A 14,788-nucleotide genomic window follows, 5' to 3' on the forward strand; every position below is an offset into this window, starting at 1 on the left:
TTAATGTCTCTTGTGAAACTCAAAAGCTTTCAGCTGACTCATTATCAGAGCGTTTCACATGAGGTAACATGTAATGATGTAGCATGAGCTGGAATGGAGGGTATGAGTGAGTAGATACAGGATATTATGGTAATAAACCAAAGAAAGTGTTCCAGTTTTAACTGTGCTTTTGTAACATTGTAAGTCTTTGGTAAGTCCTACTGGAAGCTAGAGGTAGAGGAGATTTTGGTCTTCTCTGTGGTCTTCCTCTTGGCCTCCTGCCTGGCAGAATATATTCACTATCTCTCCTCTATAAATATACAGTATATATATATATATATATATATATATATATATATATATATATATATATATATATATATATATGTGTGTGTGTGTGTGTGTGTGTGTGTGTGTGTGTGTATGTGTGTGTGTGTGTGTGTGTGTGTGTGTGTGTGTGTGTGTGTGTGTGTGTAAAATTATTGTTAAATACAAAATTATATATGGACAGGTCTAACCTAAATGATTGCTAGAGTTACTACTAATACTATTCACTATAGTAGTTCATGTCCATGATTCCCTAAATAAGGCTATTTCTTAATGAGCTTTGAGTGCATTGCTGTTTAAAATAAGTGCATACCCTCCCTTTCATTTTCCTTTCAATCTGAATGAAATGATGCATTCATGCACAGAGGACACGTATGCTTACAGTATGCAGGACGAATGTAGGAGTACCGTGGAGCTCTGACAGCTGTTACAGCTACTTGATGTGACCGCAGTGTAGTAGAGATGACACTCCCTACAGCTGACTAGTTCTTTCTGTAGTTTGCCATCGTAACATAGCTTATTAGTGGGGATTTATGGTGACATATTTATGTTTAAAACACCCCCCCCCCAAAAAAAACCCAAAAAAAACAAGAAACGGATACAACAGTGTCTGCTATCCCTAACCTTGTGGCTATTTGTTTGACTGCAGCTATATGGTCGGTATTGTCTGAGTGACATTGACTATACAGCGGGTTTGAGAATATATGCCAGGGTTTGGGAATAAGTTTAAAAATCAATATTTTAAGAGCTTTAATAACAGCAGCAGGAGGACCCTTAGGCTCCATGCATACCAATACCAAGCCATTTTTTTATTTTTAATTTCAGCAGCAATAAGGTTTTTTGATAGGAGAGGAGAAGTACTTTCAATGTCCTTTATTTTTATTTACTTTGCATCCCCACCACAGACAGGAATGATGAAGTGATTTGTATGTTTTGTGCCGTTTGTTCTGGCTGCCATTACAAATCTCATCACAGCTTCTCACTGTGATTTTGAAAATTGTCGTTCAACCTGAAAATGGTTGTTGACTGTGAATTAGGACTTAAAAAGTTGTCAAAACTGAGTTTAAAAACTAGAATCATTGCTAGCCAAGTTTTTGAATCATGGTCAAGGATACATTGGCATGTAGACTGTGGAGTGGGACCCCAACCACTGACCTTTGTATACTACCTCAGCCACCGCTAAAAAACGGCGCTGGAACGGGGAGGCCTATATCAAATTCCTATCCAAATCAGCCTGTATAGTATCTTTGATACAGCAATAGCAGCGCTGACATCCAAAATGATGGCATTTTTGTCTTACGCCATCCCTTTTGTCCTTTAAACAAGCACTCATACATTGCTCTCATTGCTTTGCAAAGATCAGTAGAGGTGACATGAAGCAAGCACTAAAAAACAGGCCAGCTGAGGAATATATCCAGTGATTAGAAAGTTAATGTTCCACTGCTAATTTTGCTTCATTACTGAGGGGAGGAGAAACAGAGGCTACAGAAAGATATGAGGGAGCTGGGACACATTGCAGTATTTGAAACCAACAGACAGGAACATGCAGAGACAGAAAACACAAGAGACAACCCTGACGCATCAGGCTAGAAACGAAAGATCACACTAAAGCAGGGAGGCAGAAGGCAGGGATGGAAAAAGACAGACCAGTGTGTCATCTGGGATCACTGAACACCACAATGGGTTTGAGTCTCATCAGGTAGGCGCTCCTTAGGTTGACTTGGCAGCAGATTCCTTTGCTGTCTCCCTGCCAACAACAGCACAATTCTCTTGCAGGCCCAGAGCAATTCTACAATGTCTTACTTAGCTGTATTTGTGAAGAAAAGGAATGAAAGGTTCAAGTATCCCAGTGGTTTCATACTGGCATATTTGCCCATCGGTTCATAATGGGACTACAAAGATCTTAGCATGGAGAAGCTCTTGGAAAACCCAACACAGAGTATGAGCTTTGTCTTCTGTGCCAACATTAATCTCAGTGTAATTTACTCCAGCAGCGCTAATCTTTTTATATTGGAGATTTTACACACACACATACACACACACACACACACACACACACACACACACACACACACACACACACACACACACACGTAAAATATGAGCGAACCACTTCTTCCTCATTTTGTCTTGGATAGCAGATGTAAATCTCACATAGTATAGTATAATAGAAAAATACAAACAATGCATTTGTTGCATGTTTATCTGTTAACACAATTGCAGGAAAAATAAATACATTTCGAAAAATAGGGTAATGTTTTACTTCTCCCATAACAGTAAAAATCAATTAAACCAATACAAAAAGGGTTATATTAATAATATACAGTAATAAATTAAGTAAACAAAAGTAAATTAGCAATATAATGAAGATGAAGAAATGCAACAATTTTTAACCGAACAATATACGTAGAAGTGTTAACCTTATGAACAAGGGGAAACATAAAGGAAAATAAGTTGTTTAAATTTCAGTGTGTACAGATAAAAGGAAATATTTGTCACGGTTTGGTATCTGTCTCTCATGCCCCGCCTCCTGCGGTGTGGCAGGAGGCGGAGCCAAACTGGTGGGCAGTTTGGCCCCTGTTACTGATCAGGCTGATTAGCTTGAGGTCTCATAAGCCGACTTCTCCTTTGGTTCGGTGCCAGATTGTTTTGTACCCTTGCTCACGTCTCTAGTTTGTTGGACTTCTTGAGTTTTCATGTGTTTCCTGGATTTTTGGTTGATTTGATTAAACTGTGAATGAAAGCTTCTCCTCTGGTGTTCTGCATATGGGTCCTAAGAATGCACCTCATGACAAGATTGAAGAGTTCCATTTTCACTTATCTAACAAGAAAGGACATGTTTTTCCATGACTTGTTTTATTTGTTGCTAATTGCATCTAAATTACTTGACAGATTACTGTGAACCAGGGTTGCCAAGAAAATAAAGATTCTGAAGTGCATTTTAAACATGTTACACCTATTTCTTTTTATAACTGATGGTGTTCAAACCAAAGCGGACATAAAACATTATTTTGTCAGCAGAATAACAGCTGAGAATGTGCGTTGTTGTTCAGTTGTTTGTCTCTCCTCTGGTAATTTTTGGCCTTGCTGGCTGATGATGGCAATGGTACCTCCATGTCCATGTCATCATAAATGTAAGTTATCAACCACTACAGACATTTGTTGCAGGCTTGTGCTCTCTGTGGATCATATGGCTCTTTTATTGCCATCACAATGTCATTGTTAACATTTAATAAAGGATTGATCTCATTTGTAGAGAATTGAATATTAGATTGTATCTGAAATTGAAAGGTTGTTTCTTTTCCAACACACACACACACACACACACACACACACACACACACACACACACACACACACACACAAACAAAAAACTATGTACACATAGCCGATGCAACAGGCTACTGCAGCCATGTTTACTGTATCTGGCTCTCACTGTTAGTCGGGTCATTTTTGTTGATATCCTCAGGCTAATGTCTTGGAAATTGGGGTATTTCATTATGCTGTAATTGCTACAGTGCTTCTCAGTAAAGGCTACATAGTTTAGCTTTACTGTCACATTTGATAGTTGCTAATTATTAGCTTCTGGCATGACACATGGTGAGACATTCTGATAATGTGTGGTTTAGTGTTTAGGAGCACTCCATTATCATCATGCTCTCTCTGTGAAAACAGCTCATAGCTTTGTCTATGACTCTGAGTTTCCAACATCACAAAGAGATGAACCTTAATGCTGCATATTTATTGCGCTGAGCTTAGGTTCCAAAGTAAGAGAAAAGATATAAAAGCTGTGGACATTTGCCAATTTGTGTCCCCATTTAGCAGTTTTGAATAAAACTTTATCAATAACTGGGGATTTTTCCTGCTCTAATTTATGAGCGCTGCCATCAAAAGCTTTAAGGTTTAAGACCATGTCTTTCAACATCAGCTTAAACTTAACATCTTATTGAGTAGGGTGCATTTTGTGTCCATATTGACTGCCTTTACAGATATAATTCATTTGGCTGCTTAACAGTTTCGATGGGAATGTTATTGGTAATAGAGGTCATGTAACATCCAAAAGATAAATTTGTCGTAAACCTAACATTATGGTTTTGACACATACTTCCTGAAACAGCTGCAGATTTGGCTGTAAATCCTTGCATTTTACAGAAAAGCACTTGTTCGTAGGAGAGAAATTCCCTCTACCATATGCTTCCATCATTCCATTTAGCTTGTGCATCTGAGTTCTTTCTCAACTTGTTTGGGCATTTAGAGAAAGAATTATGACCTGAATGAAAATGGCCATCTGTAAATGACACCATGCTGTCAGTCATTAGATAAATAGTGTTTGTAAATGACAATGTCTCCAATGATGCTACTGCAAATACAATGAGCTTCTGTTGATGAGGTGAATGAGTATAACTGCAGAGTGAAGCGCAGGTGTTTACACAGTAATGAGTTTTCATTAGAACATAACAGCTTTTTTTGGATTCTAATGGCTCATGAAACTCCTCAGCTCCTTATTCATTGTCTACGTATGCCACTAGTGATGAAATAGACTGCAGTGAATAGGTTTGCAGCACTCCAAATGGGTGTTGTTAACATAGAAGTAACTCAAGAGTGTCTAATTCTGTTCTGTGTTGTCTCCTCTTCTTTACTTCTTTTTGTGTCTGTTGAACTCCTTCCAGATGAATTCAAAGCCTTCCTGAAGCGTCTGCCAAGTGACCGCTTCTTGAATGTGTCAGTTATTGCCAAGTTCTGGTCAGCTGACTTGTCCCTCCAAAAGCGCTACATCCAGCTGGAGTCCACCACCGCCCTAGTCCTTGGAAAAGCCCAGAAGATTGTCCGGAAACTGTTCACCCTAAGCAAACGCTGCCCAAGACAACCACGAATCAGTCTACCCCGAGAGAGGTAGGTCACTGGGATACATTAATTGATGAAAAAGCAAATAAGGAAGCCATAATTTGTTATTACTGGGAGTTTTAGTGGCTGCTCTGTGCTCTTTAATTAAAGGTTCATGCTCTCTAGCAGCTTGCCCTGTTTTGTTTTGTTTTTTCCCCAGAACGTGCCTGGAAATCCCAGAGCTTTCTGTGTAGAAAGAGGTTTGAATTGAGCAAACCCCCAAAAGTTTTACACACAAAGGTGGGAGATGTGCCTCGAAGGGTGCGCAAATACTCCCTTTACAGTATTTTCTGCACTATAAGGCGCACCTAAAAGCCTTTAATTGTGCCTTATAATCCAGCGCGTCTTTTATATATATATATATATATATATATATATATATATATATATATATATATATATATATATATATATATATATATATATATATATATATATATATATATATATATATATATATATATTTATTTTATTTTTTTAAAGTAGGCCATTCAATGAAGGTGCGCCTTATGGGCCAGTGCACCTTATAGTGTGGAAAATACTGTAATCAGATCTTCATCCACACATTTTACTTTTTATTGCTGGCATTATGATTTGAGATGTTTAGGGTTTACACTGTCTTTGCAGTCAAGATATTAAACAGTAGTATACATGCACCTGGATCAGCTGAATGATGTAAGCATTTTAAATATGTCCTAACAAATGCACATAAAAAAAAAACAACAACCCCCCAAAAAGAACACAGTAATAGAAAACAGTATTTTATGTTTTGATTCTTAAAAGCTCTTAGTGTCCATGTCAGTTTTCCCTTTAGGTTTTTGGATGAATGAGAAAGAAATATTCAGAAAAGCAAGCAAACCATCCTCTGAACACATACAAGAATAATATTTCTTCTGATATTCTGCTGTGTGAAACATTACTTGCCCCATGTTCCACAGGACATGTCAACTTCATGAGGCCTGGTTAGGGTTAAGTTTAGGGTTTGGTTTACGACTTCATAGATGACAATCAACTGAGAAAAATAAGTTAGACCCTGTCCTAAATGGATGCTAATGGTCTATTTTTAATCATATTTTAAATTTACCTAAGTCTGCTTAATAACTGTTCTGTACTCCTGTACAGATACACAATTGAAATCAATTATAGTCAAATCAATTATATTATCTTCTTTTATCTCCTCACTAATCATAAAAATCAGGGGTGTCACGGTGTCGAAGTGGGTACTGCTATTGCCTCACAGCTAGAAGGTTCCGGGTTCGAGTCCCTTCTGTGCAGAGTTTGCACGTTCTCCCCGTATCTGCGTGAGTTCTCTCAGGGTTCTCTGGCTTCCTCCCATCTCCAAACACATGCACTTTAGGTGAATTGTTTGTGTGTGTTTGTGTGTGTGTGTGTGTGTGTGTGTGTGTGTGTGTGTGTGTGTGTGTGTGTGGTTGTTTTTCGTGTTGTTTCGCAGTGTCCCAGCCCCTTGCCTTTAAGTCAGCTGGGATATGCTCCAGCACTCCCTGTGACCTGCAAAAAGCAGAAGTAGATAAGAAAATGAATAAATGAATAAAATTCAGTTCCCAAATGGAAACCTTGTGAACACAGATCATAGACAAAGTAAAGCAGCACTGATGTACAGCTCGTCTACAAATAATTTTGCAGCTGAACTGATATCCTCTGCCTGAGTCAGTTTAACTTAAGTGGAGAAATGTGAAAATAAGGTGCTAACAGAAACAAGGAAGCTGAGGAAGAGAGATGTGAGCAGTGAGAAAGAACAAAATCAAATAAAGATGACAAGATGTAGATGAAGAGTGAAAGAAAGGGAACATGTGAGACAAATGAGAGGTCTAGTTACCAGAGGTCTGTGTGGTATTTTGTCATGGTGTAATCAAGTCCTCTCTCAGTCTGACAGCTTGGCACTTGTTTACAGAGGACTTTAATTTCTGTGACAGTCCTCTTCCTCTATCCATCACTCCATCTCACACTCACTTTCTGTCTGTTTCTCTGCTGCAGCCACCTTTGTGCTGCCTCTTGTTCTCTCTGTGTCTTGCTTTGCTTCTTTCTCCCTCTTTGTTTCTCTCTCTAACTCTGTCTCAACCCTAACACATAACCCACTAAACACCAACAACAACATCCCATCAGGCCCTGCTGAGATCCAAAAACTCTCTTTTTACTTCTGCACAAACCTATTAGTTTTATCATCATTCATTTTTGTCTATTTGCACACACAGACCCTTTCTACCAGGCCTGGGGGGAAGGAATTGTTGGAGCATTTGGGCAATGTTATGTGTAATTTCCTAAACTTAGCCTGGGGTTAAAGTCGTTGCTGAGCCAATTTTTAGTCTGAACTGGTTTTTGCACCAAAGCTGATGGTAATTTAGGTATGTCTGAGAAAACAACAGTCCTCCTCTGAAAGAAAAGAGTACCGCAGCGCCCAAATAAACAACACCATTTCTAAATAAAATTGAAGACAAGTGGATTTTTACCTAAGGAAATTGGGATCCAAATGATTTTAGCATCAGTGTAATTGAGATATCATCAATTGTTGCTTTCCTCTCATGAATAACAAACTATTTTATGCAGAGGACATTTTCTTTAGGTGTTATACAGAAAGTAATATATACATGCACACCAACTTAGGGAACTTAAAAGAAATATGTCATGATTTCGGAAACAAAAATTGACATGCAAAATGATTTTATGTTTCGATGTACTAATTAATTTGTTAGACACAAGACCTTTCTGCTGTAAGGCAACAATAATACCATGTGTCACCGTGCTGCCCCTTAGAATAACCTAACATCTAAAAACGGAGTGAGGCACCCAGCATAGTGGACACAGTCTCATCCAACTTGTCAAATTCTGATACCATCTGAACGCAGATAAATGTGAATTTAAACAACACTAGTGCAGTGCAACATGGGTCGGATGCATTAAAAGATGTTAGAGGCAGGACCTGATGCAGATCGATATTTATTTCAAAAATATCATATAACTATGAAAAAGCTCCAATTTTTGGAGCATGGTAGAATACAACATCCAAATATGTAGCCAGAAGGTCAGGCAAGTAGGCAGATACAGGTGACACAGCTCCTGGTAACAGGCTTAGAATCACAGAGGGAAAAGGAAAGTTCTAGATAAGGTCTGATTAAGTACTGCTGGGGTGATGAGGGAGCATGGAAACAGGTGAAACCGAGCTATTACAGGGCAGGAAAGAGTGTGTGGACCTCGGAACAAGATGGCCGGGTCAGACAAAAAAGTCAGAGGGCATTTAGTGGCTGTGAATTTCAATGGATTTCTTGTGATGTTTGTGCAGGCGAGAATCCGATTGGATGCACTGTAAAAATAATTGAAATAAATCTTTAAATGTAAGTTTAGGAAGAAAATACTTGACATGACAGACAGAATAATTTGATATTGACCTAGTTTTTCAAAGTCAAGGTTGTCATCTAATTTTCATCCCCTTTGTCGACCGAGTAATGTGCTTTTTCTTTCATCTTTCTATCTGCAACGGTTGTGCAGATATTTCATGGACGGAAACTCATGAATTGTGAGGCAGATTCACAATATCAATCAGACACATCACATTACTCAACACATTCCAGTTAGCTAAACTGTAAGTACCTTGTTAAAATTAATGAAATGAAAAATCCAAAAGGAGAAAAAAAAACAGTACACATAGTAGAAGGTGTAGCTGCGACTGAAGCTACATTCGTGAATGCTTGCCGTTGTGTTTCAATGTAGATGACTCAGAGGCTGTCCGTAGTTACAAAGTGAAGCACCAACACCTGCCTTCCTCATCAGCCATCAGAGTCCTAAGGCAGCAGTTTGCACTAAGAACACAGAAGATTGCATTTGAGATCTACACGGAAGATGAGTCTTTCATAGCACATTGTGTAGACCTGAAAATTTGAATTAAGAACAGCAAAATCCATGATGAGACTCAAGAAATATGAATATAACTAAGTAAAAATGAACTATAAGAAATATAATTCTGTATGACTTTTACACACACACACACACACACACACACACACACACACACACACACACACACACACACACACACACACACACACACACACACACACACACGTATATGCATACATGGATTAATGTCTTCTCACCTCTCATTTGTAGGACTGTTGGGTTTTGGTTGAGCAGGGTCCAATCTCTGCTTTACTGCAATGAGCATGGAGTGATGGGCCACTTCTCTGAGGAGGGGAAGACTTGTATCTGCCCCGCGGAACAGCCCAGCTGCCAGGGAATCATCCCCTGCGTAGTTGGCACTTCATCCACATCCTGCTTCTCCTGTGCAAATGACAATGCAACCCGCTGCGGAGCCTGTCACCACGGCAACCTCCTCCATCTTGGTTCCTGCCGGCCGAGCATTGCTGCATCTCTGGACCACTATTTGAGCTTGGATTTGGACATGCCAGATGTTGAGGTTTTTAGAGCTTCTTAAAATGGTTCTCAAACCTCTGTGGACCAAATTGGCTGATGACACTATAATTAACACTAAACACTAACACTGAAAATGGTAACAACAAAAAAGCCCTGAGAGAACAGCCACCAATGCCATTGTCACTGAAACACATACATCTGGAAAGTAGTTCTCGCACCAATTAGGCAATAACCATTAGAATTAAGAAAGGAAATTGGTGTGTTTTGAGTGTGCACAACAGAAGAATTTTTGTTACATGAGTAGATCATCGATTGCGTCATCATTGCATGAAGGGCACAGCAGAGACTATTGTTGCCATGATGACATGGTCATGATGGATGTCAAATTAAGAAACAAAACATATATGAAAGCTTAATTTGCCATCATGCCATTATCAATAAAATGTTCCATAATGGAGGACCTAAATCCATTTTTAATCATAACACATACATAACTGTATTTTTACCAAATAGGTTTTTGCTATCAGACATTTGCTTTAATATGCTCAGGCTATTTTGCTGAATGCACTCATGAAGTCAATTTATCCTTGATGAGGAGTCTGTAAGGAGAAGCTGTGAAAAATTCCCTTTAGTTCTGGAGTATATTTCTGTATTCTGAGAAAATAATTCCAATCGTCATGGTAGTTATTATCATTTGGGCTTGCAAATTAAAATTCCCATTAGAGAGTTTTTATTAACTGGATGTTTGAGAACCAGTGTGTAAATGAATTGTCTATTATTATATGTCTACCATTTAAACATGATCATATAGTTCATTATTTCCTCTGTAGGTGAAGTACCTCCTACAACGCCTGGACAGCAGAATAGAGGTCCATGCCATTTACATCAGCAATGATGTCCGCCTGGGAAGTTGGTTCAATCCTGCTTGGAGGAAAAGGATGCTGCTGACGCTCAAGAGTAACAAAAATAAGTCAAATCTCATCCACGTCTTGATGGGCATTTCTTTCCAAATATGCTCAACTAAAAATTCAACACTGGAGCCCGTGCCTGCAATTTATGTGAATCCTTTTGGAGGAAGTCACTCGGAGAGCTGGTTTATGCCTGTGAACCAGCCTGACTTCCCTGATTGGGAGAGAACTCGACTGGATTCTGTCATGACAGCACAGTGTTACAACTGGACACTCTCTCTGGGCAGCAAATGGAAGTCATTCTTTGAAACAGTGCACATCTACCTGCGAAGTCGTATACTCACAGATGATCCAACAGTGAATGAAACGCTCTTTTATGAACCACTGGACTTGGATGACCAGACATCCAACCTGGGGTATATGAAGATCAACACTCTGAAAGTGTTTGGATACAGCATGCACTTTGACCCCGAAGGCATCAAGGATTTGATCCTTCAGCTGGACTACCCCTACACACAGGGTACGCAGGACGCGGCCTTTCTGATGCTGTTGGAGATGAGAGATCGGATTAACCGGCTGTCTCCTCCAGCACCACAGCCACTTGACCTATTTTCTTGTCTGTTGCGCCACCGGCTCAAGTTGTCTGCCGGAGAGGTGGCACGCATTAAAGACACTCTGCAGATGTTCAACTCCAAGCTTCCCAATGCTGCCCCTGAACCTGAAATGGCCCAGCTGTGCAGCTAGCTAGCTTAGCACAAAAGTCAGGATCAAGCCTTGTATTAAAGGAAGAAAGTAGAGTTGCAGTTTCAAGGACAACCTTAATTTGAGCAGGGGAGCTCTGGATTCATATAACATTCTGAACAGCTGTTGAATTTTTCGTATTGTCACTCTTGACTATATTTCTGGTGTCAGATTTTGTCATTACCAGAGACCTTTGACCAACAATGGAGCCATGTTTCAGACTTTTGGGGGAAACTCACACTTGGAATCTTTCGTTGTCCCTATCGTATCAGCCTGGATGAAGTGAAGAGACTCTTTTGCATATGATTTAGAACTTCAGAGAGCCTATGTCATTAAGTATACTTAACACCTCTGCCTTGCAAAGGTAGAGGCAATTTTGATATGTTAAGAGCATCTCAGAGTGAGTCTTCAAAAATGAGTTACTGGAAGAGGAGTTCCCCTTTTCTAACCTTATTTTCTTTGTCTACAGAATAATGGGATATGGAATAATATTATATTATATGTGGTGAATGAGACATTATGTTATGCTTAACAATTTAAAATTTGATAATCCTGAACCCTGTTACTGTCTTTGAATATTTCCTTTTAATTTTTGCCTTCCATTTTACCTGGCATCTGAAAACTTGTATCTATGCTTAACATCTGAGTGAGAAGCCTGTTAGTGATGTTCTGTCCTTGGTGATGTGTCTATACCAAACAACGGTGAACACATTGGCAAACTGAATCGCAAAATGTCAAAATATGTTGAGTTGGTTTTTTTGTTAAGGTGAATATCATGAATCCTCTGATGTGATAACAAAAAGATATACGGATATAGTGCTGTAAATAATGCTCCATCTAACCCCAGATGTGGACAAGTGCACATTGCTTTTTAAATAACTCAGTGCAAAGACCAAAAAAATGTTTATAACAAAAACTCATGCCTTATATGGAGAGTTAATGTTAAGATAAGAAGCACATTTAGTTTTTGTGTTTGAGTTCCCAGCAATGGCTGTATTGCTTTTTATAGCTCACTATTTCTACCAAGGCAGAACAACAGACACATTCTCCAGTGCTAATGTAGCTTTTCCATGTAAATGCCAGTCATACCTTCTGCAGTTTTTGGTTTGGTGTTGTGAAACTTTGCCTCACTATTCACAGTACACACCAGTACTTGCATAATGAAATTGGTCTGCAAAATCTTTTTTATCTCCACTTACATACACTCACAACAATGCATAAAACCTGGTTGATTTGTTTTTAAAGTTTTTCAGTGATTTGGTTTAGTCTCAGGTAAATTTTTCCCATGTACTGGTACAATTGAGGCTGCAATTGCCACAGAAATTGATGCAAAATGGTTTCTCTGGAGACGTGCAAATTTAACCGGATGGTGCTTGATATATTTTGCATTTTTTTCAGTAATCTCTCACTTAAAAGTCAGTAAACTTGTCATTTTCAGCAGTTATTCTGTGCTCAGCTTGCTTAAGTAAAAACACAGTGGTTTATCTACTTGGAATTATTTTTCTTTGTGTCTTACTGTTGTCTGTGCTATAAAATACCATTAATATACGGCACATCACAGTCACCAGAGTGTTAGATTTAATAGTGCATGACAAATGTGTTCCGGTGAAGTGGGGAAATGGTTTTCTAACAACTAACGCTTCAGAATACTGATGGAAATCCAACCAGTTCCAAGAGAATCATGAGTTGATAATTTAATATATTAAGGCCATTTAAATTCAAAGAATAGCAAATCACAAAACCACCTGCCTGTCTTGATTTGATTTTGTGACTTGTGGTCTCACTCCTCTGAACAGTCACAGTACAGGTTGATGTGAACACTAGTAGACAAACTTTCAGTGTTTCCAATTTGATTCCATCTCAAACGTTGTTTTTCCTTGTGGACTGTACTTATTATAACATACTCATAGCTGAAACAAATACACTAATATCACAGTGCTTAATGTTACACTTTCAAAACATTGGGAAAGATGATCATTCTAAAAAGCACTACACATTACCTCTTTCATTTGTGCAGGATTTACTACCACTACCACTGAGATGATGTTTTTACATGATTTCATCTCTTTGTCAGTTATCAGAATAGCACAAAAACCTGCCAGATTTGAATAAACTTGATAGAAGATATCCTTAATTTTGGTAAGTGGATGCAGCTAGAGAGAAGGTAAAGAACATTTTGTTTTACTTTTAGAACACTGCAAGGACATTTGTGACAATTTTGTTAAGAGCGCAAACTATCTGAAGGATTTCCATTCAAATGGGATGAAGGGCAGGCCATGTATCATGCAAGAAACCATATGAGATCTAATCAATTGACTTGTCTGCAATATACCTCCACTCCTGTTCGCAATCAGCTTGGAAATGTCAGAACTTATTTTAATACATCTCAGACTGAAGTGGTCTATAGTGTGGTCGCTCACTTTTATGGCTCCAATGAGGGTTTTTTAATAGTGTATCTTAATCATATGTCTACCCTCACTTCAAATATCCTTGATACTGCTGGGAAAGGATTCTCACTATATAATAGCCAGTCAAAACAAGAAACATTATACAGTGATTGTACTCTTATTTGTCTAGCTTGCCTAACTCCACCCTTTCATCACAATACGTGAAAATTCCTCCAGTAGTTTAATCTAATCCTGCAGATAAACAAAAGCACCAACAGGCAAACTAACATGGGTGATGTCCTTATATCCTAGTAGGGGAAATTACAGAGGAAAGATACAGTACTTGCAAAAAGGACATTCAAGCTATGACTCAATTGGAGAGTGGTTGTTTTCTGCTTGTACAATGTCTTGGGCAGACTGCATTAATCTGCAACAAAAACATCACAAAAGCTTTTGTAAAGCTGGCCCCCGGTATGTTGCCATTAAATGGATGCATAAACTTCCAATTACCCTCACCCTCATAATAAGATGAATGTCCTCTAATATCTAGAGTGCAGTATTTTTTGTAAGATGAAAAGCCAATTTCCTGGCTTGTCAGAGAGCAAACGCACACTGTCACATTACATCAGGCTGCTGGTTTATCTGCTGGAGAAAGCAACAGAGGAACAGAGAGAAAGACCGGAAGAGTGACAGAGACAGGGAGGCAGGGAATGAGTGCACCACATTGGACAACTTGAGCTGCCAGGCTTTTTTTTTCCCAACTCATAATGATGTGGGGAAAGAGTCACTCTGCATTGGGTTAATAAACAGTTATTCATCTTTAGCACATCATCGTGGAAAAAGGACTGGGTTTGCCCTTGGGCTAATCTTCAGGCCTGTGGAAGACAGCCAATCCATCAGAGCACTATTCAAACTGAGTACAAACTTTCTGGACCTCCCAAAGAAGCAAGAGGAAGAGAGAGAAAATGAGGGAGTGATTGAAGAGGGAATAGATGACATAGAGGGAGAAATGAAGGTAAGATAAGGCTGAGTGAGAGTGGGAGGAAGAGAAAAGGTGAGAAGGGTTTGGCCGCTAGTCTTACAGTGATTTATGATGTTTAGAAAGTCAGACTGTCTGAATTAATGAGGTAGAATTGGTTTAATCGACAGGCACATATGTGTATGTGGAGATTTGCA

The 14,788-nt window shown here is 38.9% G+C and overlaps 1 protein-coding gene across 1 annotated transcript in view; it reads left to right on the plus strand.

The window, feature by feature from the left end:
* The window catches only part of brinp2 (bone morphogenetic protein/retinoic acid inducible neural-specific 2), an 89,520-nt gene extending 76,807 nt beyond the window's left edge, over nt 1-12,713 (plus strand). Inside the window, exons 6-8 of the mRNA XM_068340759.1 lie at nt 4,977-5,199; nt 9,313-9,619; nt 10,407-12,713. Coding sequence (XP_068196860.1) covers nt 4,977-5,199; nt 9,313-9,619; nt 10,407-11,228 — 1,352 coding nt within the window. The 3' untranslated portion in view covers nt 11,229-12,713. The remainder of the gene's footprint in view (nt 1-4,976; nt 5,200-9,312; nt 9,620-10,406) is intronic.
* The last annotated feature ends 2,075 nt before the right edge of the window (nt 12,714-14,788 follow it).

The sequence above is a fragment of the Antennarius striatus genome, chromosome 18, assembly GCF_040054535.1.
Source record: "Antennarius striatus isolate MH-2024 chromosome 18, ASM4005453v1, whole genome shotgun sequence".
Classification (NCBI taxonomy): domain Eukaryota; kingdom Metazoa; phylum Chordata; class Actinopteri; order Lophiiformes; family Antennariidae; genus Antennarius; species Antennarius striatus.